The sequence below is a fragment of the Muscardinus avellanarius genome, assembly GCF_963383645.1.
Source record: "Muscardinus avellanarius genome assembly, chromosome: 12".
In the NCBI taxonomy this organism is placed as follows: domain Eukaryota; kingdom Metazoa; phylum Chordata; class Mammalia; order Rodentia; family Gliridae; genus Muscardinus; species Muscardinus avellanarius.
Genome location: NC_137798.1, coordinates 84,829,578 through 84,849,670, shown reverse-complemented (window position 1 = coordinate 84,849,670; position 20,093 = coordinate 84,829,578). Strand labels below are relative to the sequence as shown.

The window sequence follows — 20,093 nt, the reverse complement described above, 5'->3', positions numbered from 1 at the left end:
CTCCTCATTTTATATATATGTAAAAAAGAAATGTGACATTTAAATGATGAAAAACAATCAACCACTTGTGAAGGAAAAGTATATCAGTCCTAAATATACAGTCACCTATTAACAGAGTGTCAGAATATTTGAAGCAAAATCTGATTTAAAAAAATGAGTAAATCCATAGTTACAGTTGGAAATGTCAACATTTCTTTTTCAGTAATTGATAAAACAGTAGGCAAAAAAAATCAGTAAAGATATAAAAGACTTAAAAAATACTATCAACAACCATACCTAACTGACATTTACAGAACCATCCCCAACAACAGCTAATTACACATATTTTTTCAAGTACACATTGATTATTCTCCAAGATAGATTATATTCTGGATGAAAAATAAATTTCAATATATGTAATATGATTGAAATTATAAAAATATGTTGTTTATGTACCACGGAATGACAGTAGAAATCAATAACAGAAAGGTATATAGAATATTCACAAATATTTAGAAATCGTATGTCATACCTATAAATAATCTAAAGATGGATGGGTCAAGGAAAATTAGATATACTTAACTATATGAAAATAAAAACATAACTTAAAAAAATTATGGGATCAACTAAAAGTTTTCAGAAGGAAATTTGTAATAGTAAATGTATATATGACAAAAGAAGAAAGGTCTAAAATCAATAATCTAAACTTTCATCATAAGAAATTAGAAAATAGCCTGGCATGGTAGCATTTGCTTGTAATCCCAGTACCTGGTAGGCTGAAATAGAAGGATAACAGGTTTGAGGCCAGCAATGAAAAAATTTATTGATACCCTGTTTCAAAAATATAAATTTCTGGGGATATAACTTACAGATAGAATGTCCCTGGCTTCAATCCCCAGTGAGGAAGGGAGAGAGGGAGTAAGGGAAGGAGAGAAGGAAGGAAGGAAGGAAGGAAGGAAGGAAGGAAGGAAGGAAGGAAGGGTGAGTGGGTGGGTCAGTCCAATGTAAAAATAAAGATAATATCAGAAGTCAGTGAGATTAAATAGCACAAAAATAATAAAACTGGGTTCTTTGACAACATTAATAAAATTTAAAAACCTCTGGGCAGACTGATTAGAAAAGAGAATATAGAAATGGCTAACATCAGGAGTGAAAGGGGGACATTACTACAGCTCCGAATGACCTCAGAGGATAATTAAGCAATATCATAAACAAATTTACCCTTAATGTTTGACAACTTAGATGAAATGAATATAAATAAACAACCTTAAAATGTGTTGCCCGAGCTGGGTGTGTGGTGGCACACTCTTGTAATCCCAGTTCTTGGGAGGCTGAGACAGGGATGGCAGGTTTGTGGCCAGCCTCAGCAAGTAGTGAGACTCTTATCAACCTAGTAAGACCCTGTTTCAAAACAAAAATAAAATAGGGCTGGGGGTGTAGTTCAGAGGTACAGTGCCACAGGGTTCAACCCCCAGTACCACAAAATAAACAAACAAATAAAATTAAATGTGTTTCACAGTAATTCTATTTCTAGGAATTTATATTAACTAAATAAAAATAAAATATGAACAATGATTTTTGTTCCAATACTTATTAAATAATTAATTTAATTATAATAAATGAAATCAGCCCTAAATTTATAATAAGAGATTAATAAAATAAATAATTATGATGCTAATGATAGAGAAAATTCCTGTATATGCTATTTAAAAACAGTGGGAGGAGATGGGGCTATAGTTTAGCATAGGTTCAATTCCAGCAAAAGTTGTGGACATAGTGGGGACAAAAACTGTCAACAAATAGTGGTCTCAGTATAAGAAGATATGTAGAAATAAGAACTGGGAAAAACATGCCTTTAGTAAGATGAATAAGGTTTTTATAATTTTTTGGATTATTTATGTTCTCCATAATGTTTTCTTTTATTTACTAAATTTGCTAAGAATGAAATGTCAGTGCCATGAGCCATCATTTACCAGGATGGTGATTTTTATTATTAAATAATATAAATTATTTCATTTTCAATTAATGGAAAGCACAGTAATCTATGTTTTATGCAAATTAGTTTGTTATCTTCTTCATTCCTCTAGTTGGCACCTTTTTTCCTTTTTCTTCCTTTTGTGTGTGTGTGTGTGTGTGTGTGTGTGTGTGTGTGTGTGTGTGTGTGGTATGGGGGATTGACTCAGGGGTGTTCTATCTCCAATCTATACCTTTTTATTTTTAATTTTGATACAGCATCCCACTAAGTTGCTGAACCTGGCCTTAAACCTGCCATCTTCCTGTCTCATCCTCCCAAGTACTGAGATTACAGGTGTACGCCACCACACCCCACTTAGCAGGCACATTTGAGGCCATCAGTAAACCAGCTGTTCTAGCAAGATGCCCAGATCTACTTGGCTACCGTGTCCTTCCACTGCTGTTCTCACTTCAGGTGTCAGTGGGTAAGAAGTGTTTACTTTCTCTTGTTCCTTTTCTCTTATTGGTTCGTATTCATCAAAACTTTATCTTCTACTGTGAAACCATTCATTCACATATTTCTCTTTTGTTTCAAATCTAAACTGCAATTCATTCAGTGGACATTCTGCTCCTTGGTTCAGACCTTAACCCTTCTTTCCGCCTATGCATTTTCCAACTCTACGCAGGCATTGGATATTTCACATCTGAACCACAAAAGTAGGGAGCTTGCCTGACTCTTAGTTGCCCTCTGTCAGCTCCTTCTAAGTTAGGCGTTGTAATATACTCGAGGAAACGTGTGGCTCCGGTCCTGCCCCAGAGATCCTACAATGATGAACTGCTTGTTTCTAATGAAACCCCATAATGAAGGAAAACTAGACAGTCACTTAGTTAAAACCCTCAGGATCAGCCAGGTTCACAGTAACTGGGAGGCTGAGACAGGAGGATCACAGGTTTGAGGAGAGCCTTAGCAAGTAGCAGGACTCTCATCCACCTAGTTAGACCGTGTTTCAAAAATAAAAACAAAATAGAGCTAGGAGTAAAGCTCAGAGGTTGAATGCCCTTGATTTCAATCCTCAGCAACACTCACACACCAAACAAACAAATCAAAAAACCCTCAGGATCAGCCAGGTAGGCATGGTGGCACATACTTGTAATTCCAGTACTTGGGAGGTTGGGACAGGAGGATCTAAGGTTCAAGGTTAGTCTCAGTAACTTAGCAATCTAGAGAGACTTTGTTTCAGATCAAAACAAACAAAAAAGGCTGGGAATATGGTTCAGAGGTAGAATTTCCCTAGGTTCAATCACCAGTAAAACACACAAACACACACACACACACACTAAATAAATAAATAAATAAATAAATAAATTCAAAATTTTTCTTTTAAATAGAAATAAACTCTTGGTACATTAAGGCTAAGTTCTTCAACCATCTGAGGATTATAACTATTCCTTTCACTCCAAATAAATTGGCCTTTTAATATATATATATATATATAACCTCAGGCCGGGCATGGTGACACATGCTTGTAATCCCCGTGCTTGGGAAACAGGAGGATCACACAGGTTCTAAGCCAGCCTCAGCTATTTAGTGAGGCTCAGCAACTTAGTGAGATGCTATTTCCAAATAAAATATAAAAAGTAGGTCTGGGAGTATCCCGGAGGTAGAAAGCCTCTGGGTTCTACCCCAATACCACCAAAAAAAAAAAAAAAAAAAAAAATATATATATATATATATATATGTGTGTGTGTGTGTGTGTGTGTGTGTGTGTGTGTGTGTGTGTGTAGTTTTTTAACCTTTTAACCTTTTACATGCAATATATATGACAAAAAATATATAAAGTTGCCACAGAGAATGACAGCTAATTTGTCAGATAGTCATGTCCCACAAGGCTTTACTATTTTTACTATTTACTATTTACTATTCTCAAGCCATGTCTTGAGAATCTTTGTAGATCTCTCAACCTATAGCTGTTTCATGTGGAACCTTCAGCAACATTCTTGAGCCCAGACCCCTCTGCTGTCCTCGTCTCAGTCTTTTAACTGGTGTACCCACTTCAGCATCACGCTGCTCCAGTATGATCCCCACACAGAGGCCAAAATAACCTTTGAAACATATACATCAGAGCTTGTCTTCATTCCTCTTATACTCCTTGATTGCCTTCTGATTATCTTTATAGAAAAAAAAAATCTTCAACCTGGCTCAGTGTTCCAAAGCCATGAGGCCTTTCTTCAGTTTCTCCAACATACCAGCCTCTCTCACCTGGATACTTAGAGGAGTCTGCTGCATCATTCCTTGCTAACCACACCCCTTCCTTTTTCCCATCCCCACCCATAAAGATTTCCTCCGGTCCACTCACAGCAGTCACATACTGCCTTATAAATCACATCCCAGCCAACCGTGGTGGTACACACCTGTAATGCCAGTACTCGGAGGCTGAGATAAGGTTCAAGGCCAGCCTCAGTAACTTAGCAAGACCCTTAGCAACTTGGGGAGACCCTGTTTTAAAAACAAAAAGGCTCGGGGTATAGGTCAGAGGTAAGAATCACTTCTGAGGGGAGGTCTTTTGGAACACCAATCTAAATTCACTTCTTCCTGTTATTCACTGTTCTCATACCACTTAAGAACATGGCTTAATGATTTTGTGGTTTATTTGTTTAATGCTTTTCTCCCCTGCATGCCTGAAGTTTTCCTGATTATACGCCCAATGTCTTGTCTGTTCTTTGCCCAGCACAGAGTGGGTGCACAGGAAGTTATTGTTAAATGAATGAATGAAAGAAAAAATAACAAATAACAAGAAAACATTTGTGAGAAATTAACTATAGTATCTTAAGCCACCTATTTTAAATCTCCTTAATTAGTGAAGGTATTTAAAGTTGTAATCCTCATTTACAGCTAAGATTTGGGGAGAGGGGAGCATTCATACAACACGTGGTGAGAGGCCTTTGGTGGGCTCAGTTTTGTTTATGCATTAAGCTTTCATCAGTGGGTAAGACATGATATAATCGCTATGGAAGGCAGTCGAGCTAAATGTATTTAAGGACATCAAATTGTTTTTTATTGATTTAGTATTTCCACCTAAGAATTTCTCATAAGGAATAGACCTAAATATGGAAAAGGTTGTATATTTAAAGATATTTCTCACAATGTTATTTATAGGAGTAAAACATTGGCACTCACCTAAATACCAAATAAAATAAATAATGGTTGCATAAAGCATAGCAGATCCACAAGATAGAATGTGAGTAACCATTAAGCTGAAGGTTAGGATAATATAATGACTTCCAAAATGTTTATAGAGTAAGTGTAAATAACACAAGGTTTTATAACTGTGTTTATAAATCCTATTCAGAGAGGAAAAAAGACTGGAAAGAAATATGTCATGCTGCCACGGCAGTGAATAATTTCTGTCCTTTTTCTACGTATTTTCTTAAATGTGAACATATTTTTTTCCAAGTACTGCAGATATATTTAACTGTTCACGTATAATGTGGCATGAAAGTTCAGATTCATTTTCAGTTTGGGTACATTTAAATTAATGTAGGTTCTTCCATTCTGTACTAATTGCCCTGAAGTGCCGTCCTTTCTTTTCTTTCTTAGGATGACAGAGCCTTTACCCAAGGTTCCCACGATCCTGGTTTAGACCACTCATCCTCTTGGCAGGACCACCATCGCTTCCTGTCTAGTCCACAATTTTCACACTTGAACTGTAAGTAATAAAGTTCTGTACCAGTTCTTAAATTGGATTTAAGAAAATGCAACTCATTGGAAAATTAAAGTTTAAGACTAGTACATGATATTAATATTCATATTATAAGTTTGAGAAAATTTTCATTATGAGTCATCCTTATGTACACTTATAAATATTACCCAGTTTGCTAAAAGTGTGTGAAATCTCTTGTTAGACTTTATACTTCTCAGAAAAACTTAAATCACTCATGGTAAAATATTAAATAAATCTTTTCTTTGGAGATTGCCAATCACTATGGACCAGTGAGTAAAAGAAGTTATTTATAATAAAATTTAGATAAAAAGTATAAGATCTAATATCTATCCTTGTACAAAGTTATAATACTAATACTGTTATCTACTAGATTTTACTTGCAAATGCTCTCAATGTTGATAAAATGTCAACAAGTCTCTTGGCCCAGGATGCTGTCTCCCGTGATGCTGCCCCCTCTCTCCTGTTCTCTGCTCTGTCTGTGCGTCAACTTTCAGCTTAGATGCTGTGTCTTTAGAGACTACATCAGAACCCCACAGGGCCACACACACACAAAAAAAAATAGCCGGAAGAGCTTACAATTGTAAAGGTGGTTTCTGTGATAAACACCCACCACATTCTATAATTTTCCTTTAAAATCTTTCTCAGAATAATAAATATATAGTTCTTAACTTTTTGTTTACCGAGTCTTTCCTCTACCAACAAATGAATTCGGTAAAGACAGGACTGATGCCTGTGCTATCCACCCTGTTTCCATAGCACCCTGCATGATACCTGGTGCGTGGTGGAAGCACAATTAATATTCAGTTATGATTAGATGAATGAATATGTGTTTTTAAGTCTGCTTTTATCTAAACTGTTAGTATCTAAATATTATTTAATAGATTCTTATTTACATAATTTAATTTTTCAGTTTGTCATGGCCTGCAGGGTCATGCATTAAATGAGATAATTTTGTCATCTCAAATAAGTAGATTGCTAGAAAATAATACACCAAAATAAGTCACAGGGAAGTAGGTCAAATCCAAAGGTGATAATTCTCATTGTTGCTGATTTATATTCATGGATTCGTTGAATAAATATTTATCAGTTTCTAATAAATGGTTGCTTTTCATTATGTCCTGATTATTTTATTTGGAAAGCTAGGCATTTTCTCTTTCCTGTCCTAATCATTTTACCAACTGATCTTGTATATACATGCACCCTCTGCTATTCTCATCTGGCAGCTACTATTTTAGTATGGATAACATCTCAAGTTGGATATAACACCTCAGGATCTGATAGGCCAAAGTTTTTATCTTTCCTATTGAGCAATGGAAAATTCTCCAAAGGTCTTTTTAATACAAGTAAACATGAAAAAACAGGGTAGGAGTAAGCACCCTCAATACTTTAGAGATTCCCACCCATTAAGACAGTCAAGCAGCACCCAGGCCTGAATGATGAGCTTGGAGACCACTGTTCTACTGCTGCTCCATTTGGCCCCAGTGACTTTCATAAGGCTCCCCAGAAAGTCACTCCAACATCAGGATCTGCAGAACTATAGTGCATCGTATAGGCAGTGAAAGAAACTGCATTCATCTTTCTGCTCTAGCATTTTCTTACCAGCTTTGTCCATTTCTCTAATTAGGAGATAGTCTTTACAGGCAGCTATAGGTCTATGTAAATATACTAGCTGAAAAGGAAAACAAGTTAAATAAGAATAAGAAAAAATACTGCTAAGATCATAATTTTAATGAGAAAATATTTATTACAATTCATATTGTAAACTCTGAAAAACTTAGGTTAATAAAAAATTTACTGATTAATTCAGTTTCGTGTTATACTCTTCCTGTTGACAAGCTGGTTTGATGATTTTCTTCCTATTTCTATTAGCACATTTTTAAAAATACTTTTCAAATTTTAATCATAGCTACCTTATTAGTAGTTATTATTGATTAAATTAAATGTATTTCTAGAAATAATATTTTTTGCTTTTCTTATAAACTCTAAAGTTTCTGTTCTTATAATGTGATATATTAGGTGTAGGAAAAAATAAGATCACCCTGAATATGTCTCCACTTTTTTACCACACACAAATTTAGCTTATTTATAGAAATTACCCTCTCATTCCTCTTTAATCTCCCTGTAAGTCTTCCAAATTGAAAAGGAATGTCAAAAACCCAAAAAAGAGAAAAATGGAACCTACAGTAAATAAATAATGTAGAATCATAGGAGATACCCTTGAAGAACAATGTATTAGATTCACTAAAAATAAAAGCAAGATACTATGAAAAAGGAACACATGGTTAAGAGGTCTCAAATTTTTAACATATGCTTGTCATGAAAACAAAGAAATACTAGGAATGTGGAAACAAAGTCAAAAAGAGTCACAAAGGGAGCGGAGCGGCCTGAGCAGCCGGAGCAGCCAGAGCCGCGGTGCGGAACGGCCGGAGCGGCCAGAGTGGCCAGACCCGCGGTACAGAGCAGCTGGAGTCGCGGTTCCGAGCAGCTGAGCAGAGCGGCCAGAGCAGCCGAGCGGAGCGGCCAGAACAGCCGGAGCAGTCAGAGCTGCAGCGCGGATTGGCTGGAGCGGCGGCGCGAAGTGGCCGGAGCCGCGGAGTGGAGCGGCCGGAGCAGCCGGAGCAGAGTGCCCAGAACAGCTGAGCGGAGCTGCCAGAGCAGCCGGAGCAGAGCGGCCAGAACAGCCGGAGCAGCCAGAGCCGCGTCGCGGAACGGCCGGAGCGGCCGGAGTGGCCAGACCCACGGTGCAGAGCAGCCAGAGCCGCGGTGCAGAGCGGCCGGAGCAGCCGGAGCGGCCAGAACCGTGGTGCGGAGCAGCCAGAGCCGCGGCGCAGAGCGGCCGGAGCGGCGCGGCCTACATCTCCCCTAGCAACACCAGGCTCCAGAGAGGAGGGAGACTCAAAACAGAGCTCAAATCCAGAGAGGAGGTACTCTGGCCTCGCGGCCTAGGATGCAGAAGCAGCGTCTTACTGCTGGCGGCAGCGGCGAGTTCACCGGACAGCCCTAGACCAACCCACTCAACCAGCCACCAGTCGCCTGAGGAGAGGAGGGGTGGACAGCGAGCCGAGGTGAGCAGGTGCTGAACAGCCGGGCGGCAGTCAGCAGTTTTGTTGGTGCAGGGAACATCTAAAGCTCCCAAGGGCTGGGCGCAGCACAACTGGCAAGGACTCAGAGCAGAGATCAAAACCAGAGAAGAAATACGCCGCATCACGGCCGAGGGTGTGGCAGTGGTGCCATATTGCCAGTGGCGGCAGCAGCGAATCCACCGAGTTCACTACAGCTCCATCAGCGTACTCAACAACCGTGAGTCAAATTGCGGCCCATAGGGGAGAAATCCCAGTACTGCACTCCCAGGGACTTGCGCAGATAGTCTCCCTGGGTCGGAGATTTTAGCAGTGCAGCCCAGTGGGGGAGTGGCAGTGGCAGAGATATCATACCATAGTCACAACTCCCCACTGGAGAACGCCCAACTTGGCACCCCCCACGGTCTAAGCAGCCTTGATTGACTCCCTGGGTCTGAGACTTTGTGATACAACACAGTAAAGGAGTAGTGGTGACTGAGATACCATAGACTAGAGATCCAGAGCATCTTAAGTGAACTTGTAGTGACTCAGGGAAGAACCCAGAGAAGGCACAAACTTCCAAAATCATGGGAAAGAGAAATAACAATGGAGCAGTGAATGCCAACAACACCACAACATCAGAATCTGATAACACAGAAACCCAAAGATCTCTAGAAGATCAAATTAGGAAAATAACTTTAGAAATAATAGAGGACTTTCAAAAAGAATTTAGAGAGAGTCAAAAAGAGATAAAGGATGCAATTAATGAAGTAAAGGCCTCAATTCAAAGTATAAACAACAGATTAGACCACATGGAGAATAGAATCTCGCTTCTTGAAGATGATCATTCTAAAAATGAACGCATAGTTTCTAATTTAGAAAAAAAAACCCGACAGCAGGAATCTGACATTGAAGAAATATGGGCCCATTTCAAGAGAGCTAACCTAAGAATAATTGGAATAGAGGAGGGAAAAGAAGGTGAAACCAAAGGGATCAACAATCTCTTCAGGGAAGTAATAGCAGAAAATTTTCCAAACATAGAGCAAGAGGTCGATACACAGGTCCAGGAAACTTATAGAACTCCCTTTAGACAGGATCAGAGAAGAGGATCCCCACGCCACATAATTGTCAAAATGACTAATGTGGAAGCCAAGGAGAGAATCTTAAAGGCAACAAAAACAAAAGGCCATGTGACATACAGAGGCAAACCAATTAGAATCACTCCAGACTTCCCAAACCAAGTTATGAAAGCCAGAAGGGCTTGGAGTAACATATTCCAAACTCTGAAAGAAAACAACTTCCAGCCAAAAATTTCCTACCCAGCAAAACTATCCATCAAATTAGATGGGGAAATAAGAAGCTTCCATGACAAACAGCAACTGAAGGAATTTATGTCTTCAAAACCAGCGCTAGAGAAAATACTCAAGGAGATTAACTGCAAAGAGGAAATGGGTAATTCACGCCAGAACCAAAGAAACAAGAATTCCCATCCAGCAGACAACTAAGCAAAGAAGAATAAACAGTATCTCAAACAGAAATAAGATCTTAACATGTTGGGAATTAAAAATTATCTCTCTATAATCACACTGAATGTAAACGGCCTCAACTCCCCAATAAAAAGACATAAAGTGGCAAAATGGATTAAAAGCCAGAATCCATCCATCTGCTGCTTACAAGAAACACACCTCACAAGTAAAGATAGGAACAAACTCAAGGTAAAGGGCTGGAGCAAGGTAATCCATGCTAATGGTACTCAAAGACAAGCAGGAGTAGCAACTATGATATCAGACAAGTTAGACTTCAAACCCAAACTTATTAGAAGAGACAAAGAAGGTCACATTTTACTGGTAAAAGGAATAGTCCAGCAAGAGGAAATAACAATAATCAACATCTATGCCCCAAACATAGGGGCAGCTACTTTCATAAATCAAACTCTTTGTGACATGAAGCCACACATAAATCCCAACACAATAATACTGGGAGACTTCAACACACCACTCACAATACTAGACCGATCTTCCAGACAAAGGGTCAGTAAAGATGTCTCAGAACTAAAGAACACCATTAACCAAATGGACCTCTTGGACACATATAGAATATTTCACCCAACTACAGCAGAGTTTACATTTTTCTCAGCTGCTCATGGAACCTTCTCCAAAATAGATCACATCCTGGGACACAAAATGAGCACTAGCAAATTTAAAAAATGTTACATACTTCCCTGTGTCATTTCAGACCATAATGGAATGAAACTAGAAATCAACTATAAGAAGACCCAGAGAAACAACATAAACATGTGGAGACTGAACACCACACTTCTGAATGAAGAATGGGTCATAGAAGATGTAAGAGGTGAAATCAAGAAATTTCTAGAAACAAATGAAAATAAAGAAACAACATATCAAAACCTCTGGGACACTTTGAAGGCAGTATTAAGAGGAAAATTTATAGCACTGAGTGCTCACATAAGAAAAACAGAAAATCTTCAAATAAATAGCCTTATGACACACCTCAAAGCCCTTGAAAAGCAGGAACAATTGAACCCCAAAGCCAGCAGAAGACGGGAAATTATTAAAATTAGAGCAGAAATTAATGAAATAGAGAATAAAAAAACAATACAGAAAATCAACAAAACCAAAAGCTGGTTTCTTGAAAAAATTAACAAGATTGATAAACCACTAGCCAACCTAACTAAAAAAAAGAGAGAATCAACCCAAATTATGAAGATAAGGGATGAAAAAGGAGACATTACTACTGACAGCGTAGAAATCCAGAGGATTATCAGAAACTACTTTGAAAAACTATACTCCAACAAAATGGAAAATCTGGAGGAAATCGACAACTTCCTAGATAAATACAACCTTCCTAAACTGAGTCAAGAAGATATAGAACACTTAAACCAACCAATAACAATCAAAGAGATTGAAATAGCAATAAAGAGCTTACCATCAAAGAAAAGCCCAGGACCAGATGGTTTCCCAAGTGAATTCTATAAAACCTTTATAGGAGAACTAATCCCAATACTACTCAAACTATTTCGGGAAATAGAAAAAACCGGGACTCTCCCAAATACATTCTATGAAGCCAACATCACACTAATACCCAAACCGAATAAAGACAGTTCAAGGAAGGAAAACTACAGGCCTATATCTCTGATGAACTTGGATGCAAAACTATTAAACAAAATACTAGCAACACGCATTCAAAACCACATCAAGAAAATCATTCACCATGACCAGGTAGGGTTCATCCCAGGGATGCAAGGCTGGTTCAATATACGAAAAACAATCCATGTAATTCATCATATAAACAGAATCAAAGACAAAAACCACATGATCATCTCAATAGATGCTGAAAAAGCATTTGATAAAATTCAACATCCATTTATGATAAAAACACTGCAGAGAATTGGAATAGAAGGAACATATCTCAACATTATTAAGGCAATCTACAATAAGCCCACTGCCAACATCATATTAAATGGGGAAAAACTTCAAGAATTTCCCCTAAAAACTGGAACGAGACAAGGATGTCCACTATCACCACTTCTCTTCAATATAGTACTAGAGACTCTAGCCAGAGCAATAAGGCAAGAAAAGGAAATCAAAGGAGTACAAATAGGAAAAGAAGAACTTAAGCTTTCACTATTTGCAGATGACATGATACTATATTTAGAAAACCCAACAAACTCAACCAAAAGGCTTATAGAACTGATCAACAAATTCAGCAAGGTATCTGGATACAAAATCAATCTTAAAAAGTCAGAAGCTTTCCTGTACACCAACCATAAATCCAATGAAAAAGAAATTCAGAAAACACTTCCACTCAGGATCTCCCACAAAAAAATAAAATACCTAGGAATAAACCTGACCAAGGAAGTAAAAGATCTCTACAAAGAAAATTATAAAACACTGAAAAAAGAAATCGAAGAAGATCTTAGAAGATGGAAAGACCTTCCATGTTCATGGATTGGCAGAATTAATATCATTAAAATGGCCATCCTCCCAAAAGTGATCTACAGATTTAATGCAATGCCCATTAAACTACCAAGATCATTCCTCACAGACATAGAAAAATCAGTCCTTAAATTTATCTGGAATAACAAAAAGCCCAGAATAGCCAAGGTAGTTCTCAGCAACAAAAACCACGCAGGAGGAATCACAATACCTGACTTTAAACTATACTACAAAGCCATTGTAATAAAAACAGCATGGTACTGGCAAAAGAACAGATATATAGACCAATGGAGCAGAATAGAAGACCCAGAAACAAGTCCACACACTTTCAGCCAATTGATTTTTGACAAAGGGGCCAAAAACATACACTGGAAAAAAGATAGCCTCTTCAACAAATGGTGTTGGCAAAACTGGTTAACCATATGCAGAAAATTGGATGTTAATCCCACTTTTTCACCCTGTACAAAAGTCAACTCACGATGGATCAAAGACTTGGAAATTAAACCAGAGACCTTGAAGCTCCTTGAAGAGGGCATAGGTCCAACACTACAACACATAGGCACAGACAAACATTTCCTCAACAAGACCCCAAAGGCACAACAAATTAAAAGGAGAATCAATACATGGGATTGCATGAAACTGAAGAGCTTCTGTTCAGCAAAGGAAACTATCAAGAACCTCAATCGAGAGCCAACAGAATGGGAGAAGATTTTTGCCACCTACACCACTGATAGAGGACTAATATCTAGAATATACAGAGAACTCAAGAAACTCAACACTAAGAAAACAAAGCATCCAATAACAAAATGGGCAAATGAACTAAATAGACACTTCACAAAAGAAGAAATTCAAATGGCCAATAAATGCATGAAAAAATGCTCAACATCACTGGCAATCAGAGAGATGCAAATCAAAACCACCCTGAGATATCACCTAACTCCAACTAGAATGACCATCATTCAAAACACAAACAACAACAGATGCTGGCGAGGATGTGGAGAAGTGGGAACTCTAAGACATTGTTGGTGGGATTGCAAATTAGTGCAACCACTTTGGAAAACAGTATGGAGAATCCTCAGAAGAATGGGAACAAATCTTCCATTTGATCCAGCAATACCACTGTTGGGTATCTACCCAAAAGAAAAGAAACCAAACTACCAAACTAATGCATGTGTATCTATGTTCATAGCTGCACAATTCACCATAGCCAAACTATGGAACCAGCCAAGATGTCCATCAACAGATGAATGGATTACAAAACTGTGGGATATGTACACAATGGAATTTTACTCAGCCATCAAAAAAAACTCAATTACATCATTTTCAGGGAAATGGATGGAACTGGAGGACATTATGCTAAGTGAGATTAGTCAGGCACAAAAAATAAGAAATCAGATGCTTTCCCTAATATGTGAGAGTTAGGGAGAAATGGGTCATAGGAGGAACTCTTGGAAGAGGATCAGTAACTTTTAACTCTGTTTACATTGTCTTTGGATATACAATATTTTTTTTTTATTTTTTAGGGAGTTTATTTACTCTTTTGTTGCCTGTGCCATTGAAATCATATCCAAGAAATCACTTCCAATTTCAATGTTGTGAGGTTTTATGACCCAGATTTTCTTCTAAAAGCTTATAGTATTAAGATTTATATTTAGGTCTTTTATCTATTTTGAGTTAATATTTGTATATGTGTTAGATAAGGGTCCAATTTTATTCTTTTTCATTTATTATTATTTTTCAACAATATTTAGTTAAAAGACTAGTATTTCCTCCACCAAAAGTTCATGGAAACCTTGTCAAAAATAACTTGACAATGTATGGAAGAATTTATCTCTAGGCTTTTATTTAGCTCCAATGGTTTATATATCTGCCTTTAGAACAGTACTACACTGTTTCAATTATTGTAGCTTTATATGGTTTGAAATCAGAAAACATACATCTTCTAGCTTTGTTCTCCTTTGAGACTGTTTTGGGTATCTAGAGTCCATATTCCATATCAGGATAGATTTTTTCTGAAAAATAAATAAATAAATGTATGATAGTTTCACCTAAAAAAAAAAAAAAGAAAAAATATTCTCTGGTAAGAAAGAAAGCAAAAAGAAATATTGAAATGTTATCTTTAAGTCATCAAAAGTTTGGTACCAGACAAATGAAACTGTTATGTGAGATTATCAATGTTAATATTGTATAAATTGTTATAATACTAGATGTCAACCAGTAAGCCAAGCGTGGGAAGGAGGGATGGGGAGGGAATGGGGTGGGGATCGTGGTAGGGGCTAACTGGGCGAGATGTGCATGTATGTCTACAAAAGTATTTTCTTTATACCACTATGATGTATAAATACATTGCACCAATAAAAAATAAATTAAAAAAAAAAAAGAGTCACAAAGGAAGCTAAGGAAAAAACAGAATAATAGAAAAGATGAGATTTTTAGGAAATCAATTAAAGGGGGATAATATGTGATCAAGGCAAGTGTTGGGATGAGAGAACAAAGAAAATCCAGAAGGCCAAAAGTGGCCAGGTTCAAGGGCTCACTTGCTAAGTACCTGTTGCCATCCTGAGATTTTTTTTTCCTCACCCTCTTCCTATGTTGATGCCCATGTTTCTCAGATCTTCTTTATTGCTTTACCCATTTCTTTGTTTTGCACATCAAAATAAAGGAGGTCAGTGTCTTCCTTCAGTCTTTATATTTCTGTAAATAGACTTCTTCTATTATCTATGATAGATACTGTCTGATTGATACTGGCTGGCTATAAAATTCTAATTGAAATAATTTTCCTTCTGAGGACTTTGAACAATTATCTTCCAAAACCCATCATTTCTACTGAAGAAATTATATGTATATCATTGCCATTCTTTGAAGTGACCATCTCCATCATCCTCCTTTTCTTACCACTCCTTCCCCACTCCTGGCCCCCAGAGTACTTTATTTTTTTTTATCCCAGTGAGTTTGTGATGATATGTCTCAGTGTGATTTTATTTTATTCACTCTTATACCTATGTTTTGGATGAGACCTTTAATCTGGACACTCACATTCTTAAATTCTCCTATACGCAAGCAAAAAAAAAAAAAAAAAAAGGGAGAAATTCCATTGAGATAATCTTTAGGAAATTAAGAGCTGACGGTTTATCTAATATAGTCTAGCATTTTAGTGGAAAAAACCTACAGAAGACATCTGGAAGACCTAATTGAGCTATTAGAAACAATGAAAGAGTCACAGAGAAAAAGCAAATAAAAAATAAAGTTAAAACATGGGTCGATTAATAAGCCCAGAGAGAAAAATGAACAAGAAAAGAAATATTGTCACAGTAGACCTACTAGGTTTGTGTGAGCCATATTTACTTACATACTTAGAAAAAATATAAACAGTATTGACATAATTAAAAGTTTAGATGTAGCTGTATTGGGAGGATGGATGAGAAGTGGCTGGATATGGATATGTCTAAAAATGATAAACCAGAAAATAGCAATAGAAGCCTTTTAATTTTTTTTTACAAAAATAGGGCCAATATGAAAATAAATCTAAAAGAGTTGATTGTGGTTGTCTCTGGGAAGTAGAATTGTAGGATTAGCAGGGATTGGATGAGAGACTTCTGTTACTCTGGTCACCCTTGGGTAAAGCTTGAGGTATGTATATACACTTTGGCTGAAAAATGAATCTTATGAAGACGAGCGCTACTAAGAAAACACCAGTTTTTTGTGGGACCTTTCCACAAAATTTCCAGTTTTTTGGTGGACACATGGTGTGTGAAAGCTGGGCTTTGGAGTTTCTAGCCATTTTGACCTGTATAGAGCGTTGGCAAGTAGGTGGCCATAGATCCATGGGGAGACATAAGTTTCTGGACTCACAGAACAAATGGCTTCTTACTCCGGTTGAAATTTGTTCTGGACAAGGCCCTTGTGTCTGCTGTAGACGCTGAGGCATTCATTCTGCTGACTTAGGTGCCCTGTCAAACTGTGACCAAATTCAAGCGTAGAGTCACTGACCATGGAAAAAACAAAGGAAATGGGAAAATACTGCATAATTTGTGGTCTCCGGAATGATCCAGCATTAATGAAAGTTTGTTTTAAGAAGTAATTTATGTCAGCTTTGTGTAGTTCAGGTCAATTCATGAAAAGGTAGATTCCTTCTGCCAGGAAGAAGGGAAGAAATATATAAATTGTAAGTTTATATTACCATTGGAAATAGGAACACAGAAATCCATTATTTAAAGCCATGATCACTACCAAATTTATCCTGGCTGGCTAGAAGTTATGGCCGTGAGTCAGGATACTCTTTTAGAAGACTTGGATTCCATTACCTTGAGCCGGTACACAGTGGGGGCTTAGTAAGAGAGACTCATAATGTCAGCTTTTGAAACTGTCATTTTACTTTTTATAAGTAGTGACTGACCACTAGTCTCCCTGTATAGCTCCTTTTAGACTAAAAGAATACAGCTTCAAACCAGGGCCTTCGCTCTCTGGGCTGGGACCTGTCTAGACTTGAGTGATGTCTGTAGCAATCTGATGAATTCTTGTCATCTCCAGTCCTTTGTGAATAAGATGCTAAATTTCTTTTGAATTAGTGTCTTTGAACCACATTTTAAAAGTAAATGTAGACTTCAAATTTTCTGTAAATCGAAACCTATTCTAAAAAGTATGATTCATTAAGATGAATAAGTAAACCTCCCAAAAAAAGAAGGAACTGTGATTTTTTTTTATGTGACAAATCTAAGAATGACTATAGGCAGCCAGGTCTGGTGGTAAAGGGCTACAATCCCAGTACTTGGGAGGCTGAGACAGGAAGATCATAGGTTTGAGGTGAGCCTCAACAAGTTAGTGAGGCCCTCAGCAACTTAGACCCTGTTTCAAACCAAAAAGTGTAAAAGACCTGGGGATAGAGCTTAGAGGTAGGACACCCTTGGGTTCAATCTCCATTACCACACACACACAAAAAAAAACAAATTATTATAGGAGTTAGTGAATCAGACATTTTATTTTAACTTGGTATTCTTAAAAAGAAAAAAAATGAATGGTGCTTTAAAAAAACTATTTCACTTCCTTATCTCAGTTTATATTGCTATAAAAAGTTGCCATTCTCAATTTGTGTTTTGACATTCTGTTAGTGGAAATCTAAGTCCCTTGAATGAAAAATAATTTATCCACAGCAAGAATAGCATACTATTTTTACTTCTGTATTATAGTTCAAGGTCCACCTGACTAACCATGAATGGACACTTCTTAAGTAATCTCTCTTCAGACTTATGGTATAAAATGCCAATGATTCATGGTAGTAAGAATGTTGGAGGTATTGATAAGGTAAGGAAATTATTTCTTGTCCATTAAAGGATTGTTTATTCCATGAAAATACAATTTGTCTCTTTCATTTTATAGGTTCATTTTATGTGACTATATTTCAGCTATTTTTTGCTGACCAATTAAGTGGCAGATATTTTTAAATAATTGAGTTCTGTTTATAGTGATTTGACAAGGTACTTTCTAGGTTTTCTCTAGAAAGCAGCTCGAAAACTTCCAATTGACTACTCTTAAAAATCCTTTTAGTCTATTCATTTGTTCAGCCAGTATTTATTGAGAGGTTATGCACAAGGCTCTGTGTTGGGTGTTGCAGAGACAGTAATGAACAAGACATATAGGACCAACTCATTTCTTGGAGATACAGGTAGCAGGCAAGTAAGCAAATATGCAGGGGAATCACATTATGTGGCTTACTTATAGAAAGATGGTTCTGATTGGGTTGTGGAGAAAGAATAGTCAAGGAGTGAGATCAAAAGAGGAAGAGAGGAAATGGGAGCCTGTTCTGGGGAGATATTAATGAAGATGATGTGAAACAGAAGGACATGGGTGAATTTGGAAAGTGAAATCTTTAGAAAATACTCTTAAACCAGGTATGGTGGTAACAGTTGTAATCCCAGTACTCGGGAGGCTGAGTCAGGAAGATCAAAGGGTTGAAGCCAGCCTCCGCTACTTAGGTACTCCAAAACTTAGACCTTATTTCAAAATAAAGAATAATAAAAAAAAATATAGGGCTGGAGTGTAGCTCAGAGGTAGAATGCCCTTGGGTTCAATCCCTAGTACCGAAAAACATAAAAAAGAAAGTACTCTTAAATTGGACGGATGGATAGATAGATAGATGATAGGGCAGGACAAATGAAGACAAGATGTTTCAAAACCTGGGTAGACGAATTTACTATTTTCTAAGGTAGAGACAAAGTAAGAGTGAACAGGCATCTGAAAGTAGAAATTAGAAGGAAAGATTTGTATAAGGACAATTGGATATAGGCATCTAGAGCTCAGAAGAGAGGTAAGTGATACTGGAAGACTAGTAACCCTAGATTCCAGATCTACTCTTAGTAGACTAGAGGATGTAACAGACTCCATAAAAAAGGAAACTCTTAAGATTCCTCCCTCTTGAATCCTGTGTGTGTGTGTGTGTGTGTGTGTGTGTGTGTGTGTGTGTGTTTGTGTGTTTAAATCATTCTGACAAAGATACTCTGGAATGAAAAAACAACAAATTTTTTTACATTTTGTGAATATATGTTTTTGAAAATATAACTGGTTACCTTGAAGGTCTGTTAGCGTACGTAAAATTTAATTAAAGAAAACTAGATTGAATGCCATGATTAATTAACTTCCTTCTGCATGATTAGTGTTTTAGCCCTGGTTTTATATCCATGCGGGTTTGTCTTTCCTCTAGCCTTGCCAGCATTTACCAAAAGAACTGTTGCTCCAGATTCAGCTTCAATCAAGGAAGATGCTGCAAGTTTGCCAATGAATGGAACAAGTCCGCAAGCCAAGAAGGAGGAATATGAGAGCAAGAAGAGTAAAATGTAACTAGTTATGTTACCTAAGTGTTTTACAAATAACAGCATATCTGTCCTTGCTGTCATTTGGCCCCGATTATCTCACAGACATACCTGTGGCTTCAGCTCTTTGGTATAGCCAAACATTGACTCAAAGGACAATGCAGTTATTCTTTGTGAATGATAGAAATTCAACCAACCCAAATCATATTGACTCATGAACGGTATGCAGCTAACTTATGCCAGCAGAAAAAGTTGTATTTTTTTACTTTGCATTTTCCTTTTTTTATGTGTGGTCAGTCACAATTTCCTGACCAAACTTTGGATTTATAATTGATGCCTTTCAAAAATTACTAGCCAAAGAGGAAGAAAATGAGTTTCCCTCGAGGCAAGAGTTACCAGCACTTTAGAAAAGTCAGGGAGCCTTTATATACAACTGATTTTTTTTTTGTAATGCTTTCTCCCTAATAATTTATCATGTGTTATAACATGTCATGGAGATATGCATATATAATATTAGGCAGTCCACTTTACAGATGCTCGGGACTGTTATAGCCATCATCGTAGCAGTCTATTACTACATGTAGTAACTTAAAATTATTTCCAATCATTTATTTTAAT

At 37.2% G+C, this 20,093-nt stretch overlaps 1 protein-coding gene across 2 annotated transcripts in view; it reads left to right on the top strand.

The window, feature by feature from the left end:
• CEP128 (centrosomal protein 128) overlaps window positions 1-19,503 on the top strand; it is a gene marked incomplete at both ends in the record, with an annotated part of 425,269 nt that extends 405,766 nt beyond the window's left edge. Inside the window, 2 exons of one of the 2 annotated variants that reach the window (XM_080707841.1) lie at window positions 5,531-5,639; window positions 19,376-19,503. In XM_080707841.1, the coding sequence (XP_080563967.1) occupies window positions 5,531-5,639; window positions 19,376-19,503 (237 nt within the window). Of the gene's footprint in view, window positions 1-5,530; window positions 5,640-19,366 lie in introns of both variants that reach the window. The other variant, XM_080707842.1, reaches the window with a different exon arrangement.
• Window positions 19,504-20,093: the final 590 nt, after the last annotated feature.